Here is a 22761-nt window from a genome sequence, read left to right as displayed (position 1 = left end):
TACTGGAATGAAATACCAAGTTTTAGTATTGTCCACAGAACTAGAGCCTTTTCAACAGATGCAGCTGGCAGGCCTGATGCATTTTATTTATCTGAACCAGTGGGGGAGTGTGTGACTGGGAACTGGAGATTAGTGAGATGTGTTTCCAATAGTCTTTCTTCAAAATGAAGCTCCTCTAATTTCACATAGCAAAGCAGCTGAGACCATGAGCTGAATCTGTTGTCTCCCTCAATTCTGCCGGGGACAAGGAGATAAAATGGAAGTGTTTCCCTGCTGGATGTAAAACAATGTTTTGGTCAGGATTTATCTCAATTAATCAGGGGAGATTCTGGAAGTGAGATACTCAAACATCTTTTCTAAAAAGAAAGAAAATCTTGGAAATAGGAATGGACACAAATGGAGGCTTAGCTACAAAGGAAGGAAACGTTGCAGTGATAGCACCTCCCTCTTTCTTCCCTCAGTGACAATATAGTTCTGATACCAGAATATTTGCCTGGGATGTGGTGATGCCAGCTAATGCTTTCCACACCTAATGAAGATTTAAAGCTGGTGTCTCGTTGTCTTCTCATTAGCTCTACAAATCTGAACTTCTCAGTGAAGAAACGATTTCCTGGAAATGCTTTACACGGTTCAGTGTAAATGAGCAGAAGACATGTCCAGCTCTAAAGAGCTCAGAGGCTCAGATTGATTACATTTATTATAGGCCCTTGTCTGAGGTTGGATTTGAGTCATCCTCTGGAACTGCCAGTCTTCACTGATAGTAGAGGCTGGCTTGGACTTGACATCTACCTTTTACCTTGCTAAAGTTAAATCCTACCTTATGTGATGTTTCAGGCATACTAGGAAAGGTCAGGATGAGGCAGCATCAGGCCTCCTTGGCGATCATCGCGCTTGTCCTCATATGTGTGACAGTGAGTCTAGAAAGGGGAAAAGTGCCACTTGCTAGGCAGGAGGGGGGAGGAATGGAGGGCCGAGGAGCAGTCTGATGTGAAAGGATGTGGGACAGTGTGAGGCTGGAGGAGATGGAGGGGTGGGAAATGGACGTTGTGCTGGCAGAGGTGAGGGGAGAAGCAGAAGTCTTAAGCATGTTTATTTTCCTGCCTAGATATTCTAGTGTCTGGAATGGAAGATTCCTGAGTTCTTCTGTACTTAAGCTGTCAGCAGATGTCTAGGACATCCCCTTGCAAAGCATCTCCCTGCTGGTTACTACCCTGCTGGTTCTCACAGCATAGTGATGCTCTGCTTTCTAAAGTCAGTGGGAAGAAGTTGTGCAGTAGACACAAAAGTTACTGCTCAGTTAAGAAGCCTCTTTGGGTGTCAATATACTGCCAACAGGATGGAGGTCTAGTATCTAGGAACAAAACCATGTTAAAAGAGTATTAAAGGAGAAGAATCATCATTTCCATCATTAAAAGCTATCGCGATGCATTTAGCCACTCCTCCTATTATCCTCTGAGTTTTTGGGCAGGTGCTTGATTTTTAGAACCTCAGTGTTCTCCTGACCTGGATGTGAGTTTGATTTGTGCTAGTTCACTACCTGTCTCAGTGCAGGTAGCAGATTCGTGATGAGCAATGGAAGTAGGTGGTGTTTAAAACTAAGTCAGCTTATTCTTTAAAGGGCACAAAATACTCCCAAGCATGGCTTTTGACAAGCACTGTTCTAAACCTGTAATTTAATAGCCAGAACTGTACTAATTAGTGATAGGCTTTGGTTTGTCATCCGCCGCAGCTCCTGATAGCGGGAGATTTCCAGCGTTGTCTGCGGTGTTCAGTGGATGAGACTGTGCTCTTGGAGAGTCTGCATGGCTTCTCTCCTAAATGGGGAATCCAGTACTGAGTATTTATTTTTTTGTCCTTAAGCACTAGTCAAGACACTGAAATTCGGAGGAGAACTGTTGGTGAAAATCTGCGTCTCTCACCCCACAAAGAAGAGTCGATGAAGTCAGAAAACTCGGAAGAGGATGATGAGAACATGATGACAACTTGGAAGCCATTTCTAGTGAATATATGCATGTTCACTTTCCTCACGGCAGGAGCTTATCTCTGTTACAGGGTGTGTTTTCATTGATGGACATGCCAGCAAGATCGACCCTGCAGAAAAAGCCAACGATTTGATCGGTTTGTAATAAGCTTCTCCGAAAGAAAGCTCATTGAGGCACGTGAGCCTTGTCTCGGTGGAGGTAGATCTTAGGTTGAAAGGCCGGAACTTTGGTTAGGGCTTAAAGAGAGAATTGATGCACTAGGGTTTTATCTAGCCCTGTGGTCCCAAGAACATAATATTCTAATCTCAGGGCCTTAAAATATTCAGGAGTAAGCAGAGAAAATGCCAAATAGTCTGTTTTGGATTTTTTTCTTTTTTTTTTTTTTTTAACTAAATAATAGAATTACAACACATTGTTGTTTTTAGCCTTTTTTAAAAAGCCAGTTCTTTTTCTTTTGTGTTTCAGAAAAACTAGGCACAAGTGAAACTTGCTTGTACTCTCCAAGTGTTGTAACCAAATACATGACTTATATTGATGAGTTCCCCAAAAAAAACAAAAAGAAACCCACATACATGAAGAATGTAAACTTTCTGGAAGGGGAGGGCATTGGGGGGAGGGGTGTTTGTGGTTGGTATTTTGTTTGTTTTTTTTTTTAACTTGCTTCATCATTAAAGACTGAGTTGTGGGCAGTGCCTGTGGTATTGATATATTTAATCTTGGCATAACTGTTCTTAAAGAGCTTATTGTTTTACATGTGTTTATAGAAACAGGCTTCTGCATTTGCTCAGGGTATCCCAAGTTGTCAAGCTCTTTTTCTTTTTTTTTTTTTTTTAATAAGTGTATCTCTTCATTGACTTTGTTGCACTCTACTTGCACATATGCCTATTTACATTGCACCATCCTTTGTAAAGCTGTTTTTACTTTTATATTCTGGGTTAGGAGAGGTGGAGGAAGGGAGAAGAACAAGAAGGGAAATTCAACCAAAACATGTCCACCAGCATTTTGCAGCTGTGCAGCTGGCATTCAGAAGGACCAGTTCTTAAACCTCATCATTTGGAATGTAAAATGCAGTTTCACTCCACATCTGCTCCATGAGGAAGAGCATGCTTCCTGCAAGGGCTGGAGAGGTAACGCGCTTGGAGGCATTGCAGGCAGTGGACAGGAAAGCATTTCAGTAAATCCAGAGCAATTAGTGCTGTGGCAGCTTCCTTCAGACATAAAAAGTTCAGCAGAAGACATGCTGGTCTGCGAACGTATCAGTTGGCTTATGATGCAAGCATTTGTGTGTTCTGCTTTTTTTAAAGCAAGGATTTAAAATACTGGCTTTAGTTTGGCTTGAAGATAATGCTCTTCAGTAATTATTGGACATAGCGGTGTAAGAGGGTAAGTCTCACACCTCTGCAGACAGGGTGGTTGCCATCCTGAGGTAAGCTAAGGGAGATGGGAGGGTTTGTCCTATGCCACGCTGTGTCTATGCTGTTTTGCTCAGTCAGAGGGCCTGTTCTGCAGGCCCAGGACTTGAGTAACATAAAGTGCTTGTAAATAAGGATTTGGGTGCATTGGTAGAACTGTGACTGGAATGCGGCAGCGCACTAAACAGTCTTAGGCAATGCCGCTCCTCTTGTTAGTACCAAACTAGTAATAAACAATAATAGCAAAGATTTCTTTGCTGGTGTCATGGGGCAGAGGATAGGAGTAGACTCACTACTGACAGTTGTAGTGATTGAAACTAAACCATGACAGCTGACTTGCAGCAGTGTTACTAATCGGTTCTTCTCATTTTTAAAGGCTTTCTAGATTTATAGCACTTAACCACCATTCTCAGTGCAAACTTCGCTATGGAGTATCTCATGTAAGTTTCTCTCCACTCCATATTTATTTTTGCAAAGCTGTCTGTAGGTGTAGCGCTCTTCCTTCAGTGAGTAAGTTGGTGAACAGGGGCGGGAGGGGTGGGAGTTATTTCTGGTTTGTGTTTTGTTAAGGTTGCATCAAGGGCTTCTCAAGTACAATAATAAATCCTCAGGTAGTACTGGGAATCAATACTTTACCTGTGAGACTGTTGGTCAGACCAGTACTTGAAAGGAGGAATGTTGTAATCAGTCAATATTTAGTTATATTATTGGAAACATGAAAAATGAGTATAGAAAAATGGTAATATATAATGGCTCATCTGTGTATTTAAGATACAGTATGTGATTGCTTCATCCCCACTATTCTCTCCATCATCAGGTAGAATATCGTTCTAAGGCAACATTTGTACCCCATTTGTATTAAAATGCATGTAAAGTCTTCAAGTGTCCTGATGAAATACCATGTGCTTGAAAGGTGAAAGAACTTATATTTCTGCTTACTGATGTGCCCAAATTATATTTGCATGAACTGATCATTAAGTGGCTGTGGTTCAAAGGGTGTTGCTGAAAGTATCTTCATTCAGCAATCGACTGATTTGGTGTTTATCAGATAACATGTAACTTGCCTAATACTTGGCATTGATTTCCTATTGAATTTCTGCGTACTCAGTGTAATCCGGTTGTTTAGCATGGTTCATTTCAGCTGAGTAAGTATAGTACAGACATTCCAGAGTGTTTAGTAAGCCATATTCACACCTCACCTCTGGCCACTTGAGGCAAGCAATAGCTCGGTGATTCCAGGGTATGACTTGCTGTGCTGCCTTCAGAGCCGCGCTGGAGCGGGGAGAGGAAAGCCTCTTGCAAGCTCTTTCTGTAGCACACTTTGATCTGCAGAAATACAGGCTCCTGAAGTGGTGGCCCATTTGGAAACAAATAAACAAGAAACACCTCTATGCTGATCCTGAGAGGGAATATTTTAAATTTTAGGCTTGACAGGAAAGCAAAGCATCCTTCCTTTGAATCCAGAATAATTCACTTGCAAATTATTCTAACGAGAAAGTTTCTGCAGATGGTAAAGTTTTGAACATCCCCCTTTCTGCCATTTCTGTCATCTGTTCTGAATTCAGAACTTACACTGTCCCGGGACAGATGCTGGAATATCCCACAAGCCCTGTGAGGTGTGTATAAGGCTTATAATACTGAACTGTAAACATTTTTGTTTTGATGTCCTGTATATGTATGTAGTAGTTTGGGTGTGTATATACAGTAGCGTTTCAAAGTGGGTGTATTGGTTAACCTATTCTTGGAAAATGGACAAATATCCATGTTAAACTTGTTAGAAAGTTAGTGAGCTGCTCTGCTATATGCCTTAAGCAAATATTTACTCATCAGGTCTTTCTTTTTTACAGATTGCCATAGAATAAACTTTTTTAAAAAAATAAAAAAACAAAAAAGCTAAATGTTTTGGTATAATACATTTTCAGGTATATTGTCTTTTGTGTAAGCCGCTGCAAAGACCTCACAGGTTATAGTAAAATTGTACAGTTTTTCAATTTCCCATACAAGTTTTCAGTTCTCATTTTTAGTTGTAACAATAAAATTTTTTTTAAAGAACGTACATGAGAGCCTCCTTGCTTCCTGTCTTCTCAGGGCTAGAGCCACTGGCTTCTCTTTTGAACCACTTGCAAATCTGGACTAGCGTGATACTTGGTGGGGGTTTTTTTGTACAGGAAAGTGGTTTAAGTGTTACTCTAAGAACTTACTTGTAGGTCAGAGCTCCAGTAAAAAAAGAGTAAGTAAGCAAAATGAGTATCCTGTGTCTCTCCGACACATACATCTCCCTCCTCTAGTCTTCCACTTTAAACAGTTAAAGTTTAACTATGTTGGATCAGGAATCAGTGGAATATATAAAAAAATGTAATAACCCTCCAGTGGGCAGGGACACAGTGGTGTACCTGTTTGTGTTACAAGAGCTGCAACCGTCAAGTTTCTGTGTTGTTTGGATTAAAGTATTTACCTTTTTGTTTCTATTTTTAAGGAAAGCTACAAAGGGAGGAGAGGTGCTTGAAAAGACAATTTTCAGTCATAAAGTGATATGAAAACAGCTGTGGTGAGTTTTCATGCACTGCCCCTCAGAAACTGTCAGCACCTTACTGTTAGGCTTTAAAGCCTAGCTCAGACTCAGGCAAAACTGGGCTGCCCCTCTCTCTTATGAGCCACCATCTGTTTCCCTTTCCCCCTTCTAGTGAAGAGGGGCCTGGGGAAGCAGAGAATTTACCAAAGTGTAGAACAACAACTTTCCCCTGCTTTGCAGCCCATTAAGTTTTACTTTGCTGTAGAATTAGCATGACTCCCAAACACCATGGGCCTGTTCTTCAGAGCTCATCAGTAAAGACTTCAACTGCATGAGCAAGCTGTGCATTTCCAAACTAAATACCAGTAGGAGAACAGGCGCTCAGCCTGTCTCAACGGTACAAGCCTGAACTTTTCACAGGTGGAATTCAGAAGTGGGCATGACACTCTGACCTCAAGCTAAGATGTGTCTTAAACCCCCACAGGGTATTAAGATACTTAATTATCACCTTATACCTGTCCACAGTGCTACAAGGACATCAATATGAAGCACTTACTTACAGGAACTTGTCTCAAATGTTTTATTAGAATTTTAGAAAACAGTATGAAATCCAACAATAAATACTGAATAGAAAAGTAATATATATAAAAAAATATATACATACGAGCCAAAAACTTTCAAGTATTTTACCTGCAGCCAGGCTTCTCTTTGTGGCTACCCTCCACTAAGTGTTGAGTAAAGAGCCCATACAATGGGTGTATGATTATGAGAAGTCTTGATCTATGACTAAATGAATAAATTTAAAAAAAAACCCTAACAACAACTTACACAGAGCTGTCCATATGTCAGTCAGATGTGCACATGGCAAATACAATACATACTTTCCTGTAGTAAACTGCTGAGGATACACACTCAGTGTATATCCTTGTCAGTCCTTGCTTGAACCTGTCCTAAGTTGCAATGATTACGAAGAAATTGGCTTTTGAAGTAACAGGCTTTCCTTCTGCAACTAAATCATACAAGAAAAGGTAACCACCAAGCACTGCTGATTGATAGATTTTTCTAATGTATGCAGCAGTTGATGTAAGTGATCTGTTGTCTGCTAGTTTCTAGATGGGCTGTTGGAGAGTGATCATTTCTCAAATCCTCTTTGAGAAATGCCAAATTAATAAAATACCTTGTGGGAAAATAGATCATATTTGATTTACAGTTTGAGCAAAGGCAGATAATTCCAGTGAGATGGGGAATTGAACTCAAGTGACAGCCTGAGAGATCCTAGTTTTCACTTGTCCAGCCCTTGGTATTTCCTCATGTGCCGGGACAGTGAGAAAATGTATTCCCACCTGCATGGTGTAGACTGCAACCTCTCCCGCCTTGGGAAGTAAGCCTGTATGTACTCTGTCAGCATGCAGCATATGTATAGCAGGGCACAAGTAAACCAGACACTGATAAACAACAAAACAAAAATCCTCAGGTACCCATATGTGGCTGTGAGGACAACATGATTCAGCTCCTCATATTCCACTACTAAAATACTGTGATCTCAATTTCAGCCTCTTGTTGTACAGTTTCTCTTAATTCACAGCAAATCCTGTCCATTTTCTCAAAGGCTTGTCGTCCCTTTTCACCTATGGAAAAAGAAAAAATACATCCCATGCTGAGGAAGAGAAAGCAGGTAGAAACACCCTGAGAAAAGTGATACTCTAGAAATACTCCTGTTGTGACCTTGTTCAGCACTAACAAGAACTCTCTTGTAAGGGAACGGTGCTCCCATAGTGACTTCTAGCAGTTTTTAAAAATCAGGCCTTCTGTAAACATTTCCACACGAGTTACAATTTGGAGCATCACAGTTGGAGAACTTGTGTTGTCAAACATAGGAATCTGAGTGTTTCTGTGAAGCAAGGCTGGAGAGCCCCAGAACTAAGCATGAATCTAAGTGGTTTTAGGACAAGGAAGTGGCTGTCTCCTAGATATTCTGGAGCTCCTCTCGAGCACCTGTGCTTTAAGTACAGTACTTGCCTAGGCAAGTCTCCTTTGCCCTCAGTGGAAGTATGACTACTAGACAGTAGCAAATTGGAAACACTGACATTTCATTAGCAGCTCAACTCCCCTGTAGATCTGCTGAACTCAGGTGGAGAGCGGCAGGTAGTGAACCAGCATAAAACCATTCTGTTTGTACTCTTTGCCCCTCCAGTATTCAGAGTGGAGCCATTTGAAGAACAGGAACATCAAAATTAGAAGTAACATGTCAGTTTGTAGGTGGCTAGAAAAGATTACCAGACACAAAGAATCTCTTGTTGTTCTGAGAGAAAGAAGAGCTTGAAATCAGTTTAGTGAATCTCAGAGCTAGAAGAGGCTTTATTGTGAGCTGGCAGGTTCAAATGTCCTTTTTGTAAAATCTAGCAGGAAGAAATTGCTCATGCCAGTTACTACTATTAAGAAGTACTCCAGCAGCACTGTCGGTACCTGTCTGCCACCTTTTTAAACAGTTTAATGGTTCTTAAAGCACTTTATCCTACAGAAATCTCCTTGGTCTGGTTCTACAAACTTTAATTGGAGCCTTTTGTTATTAAATGTGGTACAAAGTTTATCTTAAAGGTCTGCAATAGCCATTCATGAAACCGCTCCATTGTCCTAGATATCTTCAGGCTGAACATCAGGCCTGTTCTGGTTCTGCACTATTTCACATTACTTTTTCAGAATCTATGTTTTTAAGTTGTACAAAAGTCTTACCAAAGGATAGCGTTGTGTCCCTGGCTGCATTCCTAACTTCCTCTGTTCCAGATTGGCACAGGTGGGCAACCTGCTCAATACTCTCAACAGCCTGTTTTGTAACAGAAAAAAAGCTTTACAACTGACTCCATATATAGATGACTTGCTCATTTTTCTACATGCCCCCCAGTCAGACAGTGGCTGTTGTCCTTCAGCAGCAATAATATCGCAGAAGTTAGAAAATGTCCTTTCTGCCCTTGCCCTGTGCCTGTCAGATCCAACTGAGACACTCCCAGATGCCTGCAGCTCCCTCTGCCTGCTGCCTTCTGAATAATAGCATTAATAGCCTGGAACTTCGGCAGCCAAAGAATTCATTAATTCCAGACAGAAGGAAGCTGTAAAAATTAACACTATCAGCTTTAAAAAAAAAAAAGCTAGGTACACTTTTGCATCTAGCAATTTTGGCGAGACATGCACAGCAAAAGTACAGCTGTAAATACTTACTCTGAGGTTTTTAAGGGCCAAACATGCAGCTTGTTGAAGTCTTGCATCACTGTCAGCTAAAACATCAGTGTAAAAAAAGAGAGCCTAAATAAAAAAAAAAAAAAGGGGAAAAAATAGAAGTAAGTGTAATCAAGCACTCAAATTCAGACTGACATTGGCACCATTTCACCTTTCTTAAACTGAATAAAGGATATAGACCAATCACTTGAGCACTGATGTAGTTCAGGTTCTAGTTAACAGGATAATGAAGTACACCAGGGGCAACAGTGCTACTCTTGGATAAAACAAGCACCATGTGTTTCAGCACCTGTTTAGAAAAGCAGGTCAGAACTGCAGTCTTTACCTTTTCCCTAAAGTTCCTGTTCGCCGCGGCACGGGAGAGGCAGGATGTGGCTGCTTTGCTGACACGGTGGTTGTCGTCCAGCTGCAGAATCCCAAGTAGCCGTAAAGTCTGTGGTAGAGGTTGGAGTTTGTTCAGTCGCTTTCCTTTCAATTTTTTAAGAGTCTTCAGCCGTCCAGGGCATTGTAGCTCCTCAATTAGCATCACTGCAAGTGAAAGGACTCAACTTCACTGACAAATGAAGACATTATCAAGAGAAGACAAACTCCTCTCTAGTTCCATCTCTTTTAGCCACCTGTAGTTATTCACAAGGCTAATAAGTAGCCAAGTATGGCAGGAAGCAAATCGGGACGAATGCCCCTTGGACCATCCTGTCTTCTTGCCCTGTCCTTGTTTCATTTCCTCCTATGCCGAGACTCTCTGACAAAAGGAGCAGGGATTATTATTTCACAATGTTAGTTTACAGGATGCAGCGAAGCTCTGGTCCTTTTACGACCTGGATGCATACGTATCGTACGAGATACGATGCATACTTGCGTACGACATACAGTGCAAAAGAACCCCTGCACCTTTGGACATTAGGACAAGCAGAGTAGTCCTAAAATAAAGAAAACATGATCAAGCAAAATACTTTTAAACATCTCTGAAAGATCTTCCTGCACTGGTCAAAGAGAAACCCCTCTATGTTTAAAAAAATCAAAGAAAAAGAAAAAATAAAATGAAATCAGGCACTGGATTGACAGTTTCAATTTGAAGAATATTCCAGATCTTTTTCATTGACTAGCAATGCACAAGTTCGTAGTTCCCCATCAGACGAGCTGTCTGTACCAAAATAAGATTAAAGATGCAGCCAATATCAGGACTATTTTTAAAATAATTATTTTCTAATACAGAGTTAAGTTTTAAAGTACTTTCACATGTTGGACTAGGCTTCAGTAAGATGCTGGCTACCTTGTGCTAGAAAAAGCACATTAGTAACCTGAAATTTTATTGCTATTATCTGTGTCTGATTACAGCTGCAATAGTCACACAAGGCTACACCCATTTACTCAGTCCTTGAATCCAGCTGTAGATTGCTGCCCACTTTGTTTCTGCTTGAACTTCAGGGTATCACAGAACCCACTTTTTAGGGCACTTAACGATAAACCTATCCTTCACACCTCTGTTTTGTTTCTACCCGGTTAGACATGGGAGTCAAGCATATCTTTCCTGTTCTAATTAAAATTGCATGGTCATAAGGGGAATTAAGATGGCAACAAATTGGCAAGACTCTTTTCTGGTCTTCAGAGCAGCGTATCTTGAGTAGTAACCTGGAAGGCAACAGCCAGCTGCTGGGCTTGTGAGCTCCAGCCAAGGAGCCAAGCACCACCGTTACCTTCTTTAGCAAGTCTTCCCAAGTGTTTCTCCAGGCTGGTAATGTGGTGTTTCTCCAGGTAGCTATAAAACTGGAATAAAGTAACCGGTTCTGTCTGGAGGCACAGAGAGGGGAGCAACCCATCACAGGTGATGATCTGCTCTAGCAACCTCTGCAATACTGGAAGTAACACAGAAAACAACAAATGAGAAAATGAAAGGTTGGTTAGATTGAAGCTGCTTAAAACAAAGTGCAACTTTTAGTTTCTTTCTAAAATGCACAAGGACAATTTTTAGCTGTGCAATAAAATGAAAACAGAGCGGCCTTGTGTTCGAGGAACAGACTGGTACCTGCTTCTAATTGACCGGGGTACTTTTCCTTCACGTTGAGCGTCAATGTGTATTTTAGTGCATGACAGAATCTTTCTACTGAAGCAAACAAGATGGTGCCAGGCTCTGCAAGATCACTCCAGATTTTCAAATAGTGCTTCTTCTTTTTAGTCTTCTGAATAACTGGGGGGGGGTAAAAAAAAAAAAAAAAATCAAATCACATTTTAGAAAGTTCTTGAGCTTTAGCAGATTTTGGATTTTACATGAGAAATGAGGCACCAGATGGCATGTCTAGAGATGTGTCAGCATAACTTGTATTTGCATTAGATAGACGGTTTTGTTCAAACCTGGAGATTTGTTGCCAGTATTTTAACATCTGCAAGCATTGATTTCGCCAAGCTTGGGTTGAGTTCTTAAACTGTCATTATGAGACCTGAATGAGATGCCTAGCAGCTCTCCTGCCTCTCATTATTCATCTTATCCCAGCATCTGAGTCAAGTTTCCAAAGAACTTTCTGCGAGTTTAACGGTTTCCACTTCTACCAGCAAGAGCTCTGCCATTTCCCAGCGTTTTAGAGATGCTGTCTTGTGTACCTTTGCAAGTGGAGAACTCTGAACCTCAGTGCACAGGCTGAGGCAGGCTTTCTTTCATCAAATGCTTCAGAAGAGCACTTGAAGCAATGCCCTGCGGTTTCTCACTATCATTTAAACCCTATCATTTCTCACTCTTACCTATAGAGATGTTGAACTTGTGTTAGGCATTTAAGACTCCTACATTTCCCTCGTCATGTTGTGCCAAAGGCCCTTCAGAGCCTTGCTCCAGAGAACACTTTGTTCTTACATCCTTCAGGATAAAATCTGTCAGCAAATGCTTCCAAGTAAAATTTGCATTCTTGCCACTATATTTACCAAGATGAGAACAAAAGCCTTCAAAGTCTCCCATTGTGCCTTTATCACTTGGTCATACGCAGAAGTCCATGGAAGCATTTAGTAGGGGGAAGGCCTGAGATGGGAAAAATTGCACACCAAACTTTTCTTGCAAATATGTACAGAAGTCGGGCTGTTTGCTTACTACATAAAAGCATAGATGTAAAAGAGGATTTTATTAAGGCTATTCTACTGTTCTTTAACTGCAGACTCGGTCATCTATAACATCACTGTTTCTACGACATACCAGTTCAGCTACTATTTCTTTGAGCTAAACTTCTTCAAATCTTTTCCTTCCTTGCAGAGGAAAAAACCCAAACAAACCATGAGCCCTGTTTTTTCTAAGAATCTAGACAGAAGAGCTGTTTGAATTATGTGAATGTTTGTAAGGAATTTAGAATGAAACCCTGATGTGTCTGGGGAGGCTTAAGCAGTTACCTGTACCTCTCTGGTATGCCTTGGAATAATGCAGTTACTCACTTTCTTCAACAGACGTATCCAAGACTTCACCCAGGACTCGCGTCTGCTCTGATACTGCTTCCAAAATGCTCTCCTGGACAACCTGGGCTACATTTGGTGACCTCAGTTTCTGAAATGCAACATGCTTATCTTAGTAGCTGAAACAAAGGCAGTATCGAGCTCAAGATGAATGAGGATTTAGAATCAAACTTCTAAAATCCGTGGGAATACACCAGCTGCTTTCAAAAGGCCTCTTTTCCCATCACAGCAGGGACAGGTCACTTCTCAGTGCAAAGATGCTCAGCAGAACAGGATGAATAAATCACATTATGCTGGGACAGGCTGTCCAGCATTTGACATTCCTCTCTGCCCCTGTCCATTGACAACTGTGTAGCAGATCAATACTAACAGTTACACTGTCCTCTGCTGCCCATCTTCAGAGGTGATACTTTGAGGACAGTAATGTGCCTGAGAACTATCATCAAAATTAATTGAGGAATGAGGTCTCAAGGGGAGATAAGAGTTCTTTCTTGCCCTACATACTAGCAGTTTCTTTCCAATAGTAGCAGTTTTTTGTTCATTAAAAAAATTGATCACCTGTTGTTGATACACAATTCAACGCAAATCTATCCTACAGCATTAGCAGCCTGCTTTGGGCACAAAGGTATTACATAGAGCTTCAGCAAAACCCAGAAGCTGAAAAAAAGCAGCAGAGTTTTGTATGACATGTTCTGTGCATACACACATATATACTGCACTTTTTGGACTCAATTTCTATTCTGCATCTTTCTGCTTTTATAAAAGAACCAGCTACATATTCACTTTTGTCCATTATCAGAATCACCAATTACAGACAGTGCCCTGGAAGTCCATAGGCTGCTCCTTACCTGCAAAAGGCCTTTGCACAGCTTCAGATGAGTTACCAAAAGTGCGTCTAAGTTGTCATCACCAGTAGTTACATCTCTTGTTTCTGTTCCCATGTCACAGCTCAGGGACTGAAGCGTGTTGTCGTTGTATGTGCTGTTGAGATGAGGAAGAATGGAGTTAAAACATGACCTCATCACGAAATAAATATGAAGATGTGCAGTCTCAGCAGTAGCCTTCAAGCAAGCTGCAAAAGTACAAACCAGGGAGCGTTTAACAGGTGTCATCATTTTTTACTGCATTTAAAGCAGTTCTTAAAAACATGAAGACTTTATTTCTAAAACTCATTCCAGGACAGTAATACCAGATCAGTTGATCCCACCAAATCCCGTTTTGGGGAATCAGTACTAAGAAAGGATGATCTGGATAAGGGGATTGAGCGCTCCCTCAGTAAGTTTGCAGATGACCCCAAGCTGGGTGGGAGTGTTGATCTGCTTGAGGAAAAACTCTGCAGAGGGATCTGGACAGGCTGGATCGATGGGCTGAGGTCAGCTGTATTAGGTTTAATAAGGCCAAGTGCAGGGTCCTGCACTTCAGTTACAACCATGCCATGCAACCCTGCATCGGAAAAGGACCTGGGGGTGCTGGTTGACAGCCGGCTGAACATGAGCCGGCAGTGTGCCCAGGTGGCCAAGAAGGCCAACAGCGTCCTGGCCTGTATCAGGAATAGTGTGGCCAGCAGGAGTAGGGAAGTGTTTGTGCCCCTGTACTTGGTACTGGTGAGGCTGCACCTCAAATCCTGTGTTCAGTTTTAGGTCCCTCACTACAAGAAGGACATTGAGTTGCTGGAGCATGTCCAGAGAAGGGCAACAGAGCTGGTGAGGGGTCTAGAGAACAAGTCTGATGAGGAGCGGCTAGGGGAACTGGGGTTGTTTAGTCTGGAGAAGAGGAGGCTGAGGGGAGACCTTATCACTCTCTACAACTATCTGAAAGGGGGTTGTGGTGAGGTGGGTGTTCGTCTCTTCTCCCAAGTAACCAGCAATAGGACGAGAGGAAATAGCCTCAAGTTACGCCAGGGGAGGTTTAGATTGGAGATTAGGAAAAATTTCTTTACTGTAAGAGTGGTCAAACATTGGAACAGGCTGCCCAGGGAGTGGTGGAGTCACCATCACTGGAAGTGTTCAAAAAACGTGTAGATGTGGCACTTAGGGACACGGTTTAGTGGGCTTGGTGGTGTTGGGTTGATGGTTGGACTTGATGATCTTAGAGGTCTTTTCCAACCTTAATGATTCTGTGAAAAGATGCTTCCAGATAATGTGAATTAAGTTGCTGGCTCATTTGAGGAGGGTGAACTGCAAAAGCAGCACACATAACAGACAAATCCCTTCGTGTTCTCCCAACTCGATGACAGTGGGAGTGTGTTAAGTCTCACAGGATCAGGGTCAGCTCTGGAATGCAAGCTTCAGTGCTACCCAACTTGGAAAACGCAAAACTGAATTCAAAAGAAAGAACAGGTAGAGGAGCTCTAAGTTACTCGTAGCGCCCTCCCTCACTAGTGCATACTTGTGCAGCGTCCCCTGATAAGCCTGTTTCCTGCAGTCTGTTTCTAGCAGTCCTGCATCTTAGGCTTTCCATCGTATCCTACAGATATCATTTTGCAATGTTTTCCGTAAGTTCAGTTTAAGTTTCCTGACATTTCAATCTGGTAGGCATTCTGAATTATCAGTCTCAGAGTATTCAAAAAAACTTATTTCTACCCTGGATGTTCACACCAATAGCAGCTCTGCACAATTGTTACTCTGCCAAGTATAGTGTCTTGGTAAGTGTTCCTGGGATCAGCTCTCCTCACCCCTTTCCCTTGTCTCCTATTAATGAAGTGCTGCAGATACATACCTGATACTGGCTGTTCTTATGCTTCCAAATAACGATAGCTCATCAGCACTACAATCAGCGTTTAAAAAGTCAAAACTTTCCAGCACTGTCTCCACCATTAAACTTTCCATAGATGAATGTTTGTGATGAACTGTCTTTAGCTGTTGATGGAATGGAAGGAAAAATATTGTTATTTGTAGTTATCAAGCTGTTTCGTATGACTACTTTGCTGTTTTTCAAATCACTCTTAATAACAAATGAATTTGCTTTTCTGATTTCATTCTTAATGCATCAGAAAGGTTAGCTCTTGGTCCCAAAACGATGTTGCTAATTAAATTCAAAATATGCTCCCACATTTTAATGTCTGTATTCCTGTCTTGATTTCCGTGCCTGCTAAGGCTGGTATGAGAGCTAATTTTCTGTGCATCTTCTGCCATTAGTGCAATTTTTATTTATTCCCTGTCTCAGATCTAGAGGTAGCAATCTTAGGAGTCTGTTGCATTCTAGCATAATATCCAAGAATTTCGATATCAGTAGGGGATTTCATGGGGCCACTAACCTGGAAATTTGGAAAGGCTGCTTTGAGAGCACTTGGTTTGGTTTTTTTAATTTCTCTTTTTAAAGTGGTTGCACTGGAATAGGAAGTCAGTGCAGTTTTGTTAACATCATTTATTATTCCAGACCTTAGATGAAGTCTTACAGTATCTTATCTCCCAAGTCTGCACACTTTCCCCACATACTACAATGCTACCAAATTTGCAATATAACCCACTGCTTGCAGAAAGCTCTTCTCCAGGACCTTTCCTCTAAAGAAAGAAATGTTTTCAGCATCATATGACTTGTCAGACAGACTGAACTGCCTGCAAAAGCTAAGTGATCCTGGAGAAACATTAGGTTTGATGAACTGATATAGTCATCTCAAGATATACTAAATCTGAAAAACAGCAAGAAAACATTAGAAGCAAACCAAAATGCAGAGGCTCTGACATACAGTGCAGATTCTGCTTAGCCCAGACTAGTTTCCACTTTGCGTCCAGTTCCTTAATTTCTTTTTCCAGATTATTGATCTGCACACAGCACTTGGAGGCCATCCCTGAGAGGTGCTGTGCAACACGGTACTCCTGTGTGGTTAGCGCTCAAGGCTGCCTTTTCTGAGCAGTGTCTGACCTCTGGTGGCCAAACTTACTCTTTGGGAACATGCCATCGATCCATCACTAAGTCAAATCCACCCCGCCGTTATGGAACTTCTAACAGTTTTAGGAGTAACAGTGGAAGCTACACCTCTACCAAGAGTAAAACACCACCTTACCTTTAATTTATCCCTCAGAGATGAAACCTGGTATTCCAGTTTCTCCAGTTGGGCTTGCCTCACTTCATGTAATTTCAGCAAATTTAACACTTCTTCGAGAGTCTTATCAATTGACTTTGTACATCCATCTAGTTTTAGGTCATTTGCAGCGTTCAAGCTTTTCTGGCTAAAGTCTTCTTGCTCTGTCAGACGGCGACTTCTGGTCTGGTTGAAAGAATCTCTACCACCTTTGTGACGATTCAGAAAACTAGATGGGTTATTTGGAAATCCATCCACACATGGAGTCTTCTTCAGGATATCTAGAGTTGTATGATTTGGAAGAGGATGCTGTCTCTCTTCTGCACAAGTCTCTTGAATAATCACCAATGGCAATGTCCTGTGGTCTGGAGCTGGAGTTGTATTTCTGGATTCCGTCCCTTTCTGATCCTCAGAACTGAATGAGTCTGCCTCGCTTGTCTCTGCAGGGTTGTGAGGCTTGCTCGTCCCATGTACATCAAAATCACAGGCAGCCAAGTAGCTCAATATGCTGGGAGGCTGAGCTTCATCACCTACATCCCCTTGGTTCTGCCTTTGCTGTAAAAGAGACTGCAGTAAACAGATTCATAAGTGAGCACATATACAATTGAAAAGCATAAGATGCTGCGTAAGGTGGAGAACTGTGGTTTCCTGTTCTTATAAACGTACGCACCCAAACTGATGATAACCACAGGGCTCCTCTGCACAAGGGAGCTAGGCCAGCATAGACGAGACAAAAGAAACTATTGAAACAAAGGACTAAGGGCCTCCTGGATGAGCTAAGTGGAGCAGTAGTGACTGCGCTTTTAGATCTTTCAGGCAAAAGTTACCGAGATAGCTAAAAAATTATTTCTGGAAAAAGAATCTTGCCAAGCACCTTTCCTGTCACATCAGCTCAGGACAGGATGTGAATGTACTGGTTAGAGGAAATGTTCATTTTCAAGAGTCCAACATACCCTCTATAAATAATAAACCTTTCTGAAGAAAGCATATTCTGCTGCCTTGGCGAGGCAACTCCAAACCTGACTCAGACTTGTTGCTGGGGCACATATATATGATGTTATCAGTACTTGAGATGTATGGCAGAATTAACAGGATCATATAAAACAACCATGAAAACAGAACCCTCTTAAATGAATGAGGAGGAGGACAGAGTTTTCTATTTTCCTGGGTTACACTTGGCAAAAAGTGGGGACGAGGAATAGGAAGGCTTATTTCACAGAGCACCTCTAAGACTCCATTCTGCTCCATGGCTACTGAGACAGATTGGTTCCTAGCTTGATTCCCACTATAGACTATTTGAGCAGATGCCCACACCCCTACCATTCTGTCTGCCGAGAGGAATATTTGGCAGGGTTGTTTTGAGTTTTTTTCCTTTTACAAAATCTAAAATGGAAGTCTAAAGAATAGGGGTTAAAAGATAAAAATAAAGCCACAAAATAAACTGCAAAGGCCCTGAAGTACTACATTTTCACATTTCTGAATGTGTTCTTCAATAGCCTAATCTAATCCAAAAATTGAGTCCTAGGTCTGTGCTTTGCATTTCGCTTTCCTCGACATACTTACCAGGTAGTATTTCTCTCTGAAGCTGGGAGTATTTGGTGGGGTCCAGTTGTACAACGAGCTCTTCCTGCTACCCACAGAAAACTTGGCAGTGGTTCCAGGTGACAAAAACAGGTTCTCTGTGTCAAAGGGGCTGTAGCAGAAGACACAAAGGCCTAGGTGTCAGTAAGACCAGAAAGCACTGAAATGTTTAGCAGCAGGAACAGCCACTAGGGTTTGAACTGTGACATTTAGTAAACAACACAGAATAAAATGAAGGAGAGACTGCCTCTCTGATCACTATCTTTGATGGCACCGCAGAGAGAGAGGTAGGCGAACAGGTTGCATATTTTACACAGAATTCTCAACACCCTTTAGACGGGGGCCTGTGCCGCAGTCTTTGGAAGAAGACACCAGCAGGCCAAAAGTCTGAAGTGCTCCCCGTCCTTCTGCAGCGTCCTACACAGACACTGTGCTGGCAAGCACCGAATAGGCTGCTTGCTGACAGCCACTGGGCAGCTAGCAGGACACGCACCATACCAGATAGGAAGGAAGTATAACACAAGTTAATAAGGGAAACCTGTCATTAATTTCCCTCCTGCAGAGCACACACCACCTGGAAAAGCCGCTAAAAAAACCTTCATTATCCTTCAAATATTAACAAACAACTCCTTTGGCTGGCAGAGGAAGCTTATGCAGTGGTATATGGCAAGTTATGTGGTGCATACAGTCATGGATGAGTCCAGTTATAGCCCCAGAGGACACTGGCTATGGTCTACAAGAGTTTGTCAAGCCCTGCTCTAAAGACTTCCTAAGGACCTACTACATCACAGCCATTAATTTCCCAACTCCTTTACAAAGCAGCCTAAGGAAACTTGGATGAACTGTCTACCAAAGTGCAACTCAGCTAACCAGGAGACAGAAAACATATTTAAAATTAAGTAAAGCAAGCTTGTTTTTCCTGCATGTTACTTTTGTTCCCCACTGATATACCTTGTGGCACCAAAAGAAAGTTTGTTTTTCCACTTAAGCATTGGCGTTTTGATAAAAGTGAATTGTTTATAACAAGCATGTGATCTCATAGATATGAATATAACAACCAAACAGTAGGATAAAGCCAGCTGCATTTAGCTGTACAGTATAGAACCCCTAGAAGTCTGAAAAGATCCAAACAGTAATTAGGACTAAGCACTTACAGGGAAATTATGTTCTGCTCTCTGGCAAAAGTTAAAAAACAGAGCTCCAATTCTCTCTAGATTCTCATGTTGCACAGGAATTCTCAACAGCATCCTGCAGTGCAACACACCACTGTCTTCCTCAGCATGGCTGTAACACTCTGTGAGCTCACCTAATACAGGTTAATTGGCTAAATTAACCAGTGGCACCCAGCTAGGGTTCATCAAACAGGCCAATTCCATGGAGTCACATGAACAACGATCTGCATTGTCTCACTATTGGAAAAAATATATCAGGTTTCTGCCAGTAAGGGCCTTTTAGCCAAAGCCTGCTATGTTTACTGATGGAAGCAAATTACTCCCATCCATGGCATTTCTTAAGAAAAGTCGCAGGGATCCATTCCTCAGATTTTTCATTTTTAGCTTTTAATATAGCAATGCAGTAATGCAAAATGACACTTTGGAGGAAAGGGACAGGAATAACAAGCTAAATCTGTTTTGCCTCTTTGACAATTACTAAAACCCTCTAGCAAAACACAGCAATTCAGCTGCCCTCCAAACAAGCAGACGCTCCCTGTCACTGCACGATAACAAGTTAAGAGAGGACAGCAAAGCAAAGGGTGAAGGAAAGAATGAAGTCTGCTCTAAAGCATATATTATCTCTTGATTGTAAGCTCTTTGGGCATGATCTGTCATCTTGTTCCACATTTGTACAGCAAACAAAACATCATACTGGGACAGATCTATGAACTCATCTCTCCAGCACCTTGACATTGACAGAACCCAGTAGAGGGTATTCACGGAAAAGCCTAAGAAATAAGTCAAATATAACAGGTTTTGCCTAGTCACATGTTCAAATTTGAGGCAATCCATAGCTTAACATCTGTCATGCACCAGACACTGCAAGAAGACTATTGCCTTTAATTGTCACATGCTTTTCCTTAGTTTGTCTAGTCATTTCCTAAAATAATACACACAAAATCCCCGTGTAGGTCAAAAGTATGCAGAAGTTTCGTTATTTAACTTTACATTGTGGAACAAGTACCTTGACTTGAAGCAGGGGGGTTGTCTCTGTGGCTGTACCAAGAGAAACGGTGGCTAATCATTTCCTCTCCACATTCCCCACAGCAAATGTCTATAAGCCTGTACACTATTATCCGTCAACACCTTTTCAAGACTGAAAAATTCTATTAAAAAAAATAGACGTGGCCCCACTTCTCTGAACATCTTTGTTGTCTCCATTCTATCTCTATATTGCCAAACACGTTGGCCTTTGGTTGTGACTAATTACAATTTTGGCATTAAATGCACAACACTACAATGCCATCATTAAGGCAAATGTAAACGTGGCACATCACTCTCCTTTAGCTTGCCTGAGCACCGTTGCAGGACTTCAGTGTTCAGGTCCAAAACACACATGCCCAGCCTGACCTTGAGGGGGTTTATAATTCATCAGAGCTCATGTTTCCTAGATTGAACGTCCCATGACATCAGAAGCTTTTCATCCACACACATTCAGAGATGCCTCAGCCTTGAGAGCACTGGGTGGATTCTCAGCAAGATATTATTTTGTCATAACCACCAAACCTGTGGAGGGATGAAATACTTGAGATTTCTACCATCTTCCTCACCCTGCTGCATTTTTCTGTTGGGTATGTAAGGAGGACACTTCCTGGTTTATGTCCTCAGAGAAGCATAAGTTATCAGGCAGAGCACGTAAGAGTTGAACTCAATTCAGTCTTCAGCCCCAGAGGATCTGTATCCCTTTCTCCCACTGCCAATACTGTGCCCTAATTACTCCCCTTCTGTCCAGTCGCTCCATGTATCAAATACCACCAGGCCAGAAGGGCTCTTGGTGGATAGACCTGTCTGAATCCCACTACTAAGCCTGTGAATCCAGAGTTGCATTAACACAAAAAAAACCCCAATTCTGGTCAACTGGATTGGACTCACTGTTAATCATAAGATTTCCTTTGTTTCCCCTATTGAACACAGGTGAAGATGCCCATGCAATCTTAAGTGTGATTGTTGTCAGGTTTCTCCTACCCACTGAAGCATAATAAGCACCAGTTCCAAGCTTAGCTTAGTCTTGTGATAAGCTGTACTATGAAACATCACTTCCACCAAAAGCACAGCGATGCACTGATGGACTACTGCCTAAAGCTACCTGCATGAGTAACTATCTATTCATGTAAGTTTTCATTTGCAAGAGCAGGCCTGTCAATAGGTATGTATCAAAAAAAAAAACCCCAGAGGCTTCCCTTTTTTATTGTCCATTAAGGTTTTTTTTTCCTCCTACTCCACAAACCCTGGCAAGCCAGGCCAGCACATGCTCAAAGCAGGCAGAAATTACAAGAGTGGTTCTGGATGGCTGGTACCCTTAGAACCCCGTACGGGGTGCTAACTGAAGTTCTCAAAAGAGAATACAGGCTTTTTCTTTGTCCTTCATGTGAGACAGAATTCAAACTGCTGTTTAGGTTGGCAAAAAAAACAAAGTCTTCTGCCAAACTGGCCAACAAAGCCGTTCTGCAACAGGCCCAAGCTCATTCACACTCATGGCATAATCTATAAAGGCGGTGAAGGAACTTTTGTTAGAGTCCAGAAGACTAGTGGCCCGTTTAAAGAAAATATACATTTAGAAGTGGAAGAGTGATCTACATTTGGATTTTGCACAAAGCAGATCTAGATTGAAAGCTTGCCTCTCAGGGAAGTTTGGGCAAACCAGCTACATTTGTTTAGTTATCCTTAAATCAAAGAAAAAAGCAGCTGTTGAGTGCTCTATCCTTGAAAATAGAAAGACCCTGAGTTATCACCACACAACTTCTCTTTTCTATAAACAACTTCAGTAAACAGGCTGTCAGAGGATGAGCCTGCTAGTTCTGTGCAGAAGTGCTCTGAAGAATCCACTTGGTAGGATACCAGCACATTTCACAAAACTTAAAGACAGCAAAGACACACAGCTGGAGTTTTCTCATACACTGAAAAATTCCAAATGAGGATTAACTCCCAAAGAAAATGCATCACCGCCAACCCTGCTCCCCTGTTGCCACCTCTAAAAGCTGGGTGGTGGTTGTCCCAAATGCCATAGAAGTTCTCCTCTTGCCAGTCAAAAGCTGCACTCCAAGCTGTGAGCTACTGCAATAATCAAGCATCAACATAATTTGAATTGTATTTTTCTAGAAAATTTAGTCACAAATATAATTTGCATTGGAGATTTAGGCTATTATCTGAGAAACTATGCAATATCCTGGAATAGGAAGGTGTTTTCCTCATACAGTCCTTTTAGAAGAACAAGTTATGCGCATAATTATTTATGCAAGTTATTTACAGTGAGGAAAGGCAAACAAGTAGATCCAGCAAAAGTAAATGAAGTGAATCTGTTAGATCCATTTGTGTGGGTTAATAAGAGAGTAGAAGTGATTTCTTCCAGACTCCACTATGAATGTGTCATCTC

At 41.7% G+C, this 22761-nt stretch overlaps 2 protein-coding genes across 2 annotated transcripts in view; one reads left to right on the top strand and one right to left on the bottom strand.

The window, feature by feature from the left end:
- PTPN1 (protein tyrosine phosphatase non-receptor type 1) overlaps positions 1–3431 on the top strand; it is a 44211-nt gene extending 40780 nt beyond the window's left edge. Inside the window, exon 9 of the mRNA XM_082007047.1 lies at positions 1861–3431. Coding sequence (XP_081863173.1) covers positions 1861–2068 — 208 coding nt within the window. The 3' untranslated portion in view covers positions 2069–3431. The remainder of the gene's footprint in view (positions 1–1860) is intronic.
- A 4002-nt stretch (positions 3432–7433) lies between these two features.
- Positions 7434–22761, bottom strand: part of RIPOR3 (RIPOR family member 3) — a gene marked incomplete at both ends in the record, with an annotated part of 32297 nt that continues 16969 nt past the window's right edge. The window contains 11 exons of the mRNA XM_082007435.1: positions 7434–7534; positions 8640–8730; positions 9123–9206; positions 9466–9668; positions 10838–10996; positions 11167–11328; positions 12552–12660; positions 13418–13550; positions 15288–15427; positions 16576–17160; positions 18157–18286. Coding sequence (XP_081863561.1) covers positions 7434–7534; positions 8640–8730; positions 9123–9206; positions 9466–9668; positions 10838–10996; positions 11167–11328; positions 12552–12660; positions 13418–13550; positions 15288–15427; positions 16576–17160; positions 18157–18286 — 1897 coding nt within the window. The remainder of the gene's footprint in view (positions 7535–8639; positions 8731–9122; positions 9207–9465; positions 9669–10837; positions 10997–11166; positions 11329–12551; positions 12661–13417; positions 13551–15287; positions 15428–16575; positions 17161–18156; positions 18287–22761) is intronic.

Source organism: Phaethon aethereus, assembly GCF_964289735.1.
Source record: "Phaethon aethereus genome assembly, chromosome: 16".
In the NCBI taxonomy this organism is placed as follows: Eukaryota; Metazoa; Chordata; class Aves; order Phaethontiformes; family Phaethontidae; genus Phaethon; species Phaethon aethereus.
Note: the sequence above shows the minus strand (reverse complement) of the source record. Positions and strands in the feature narration are given on the sequence as shown.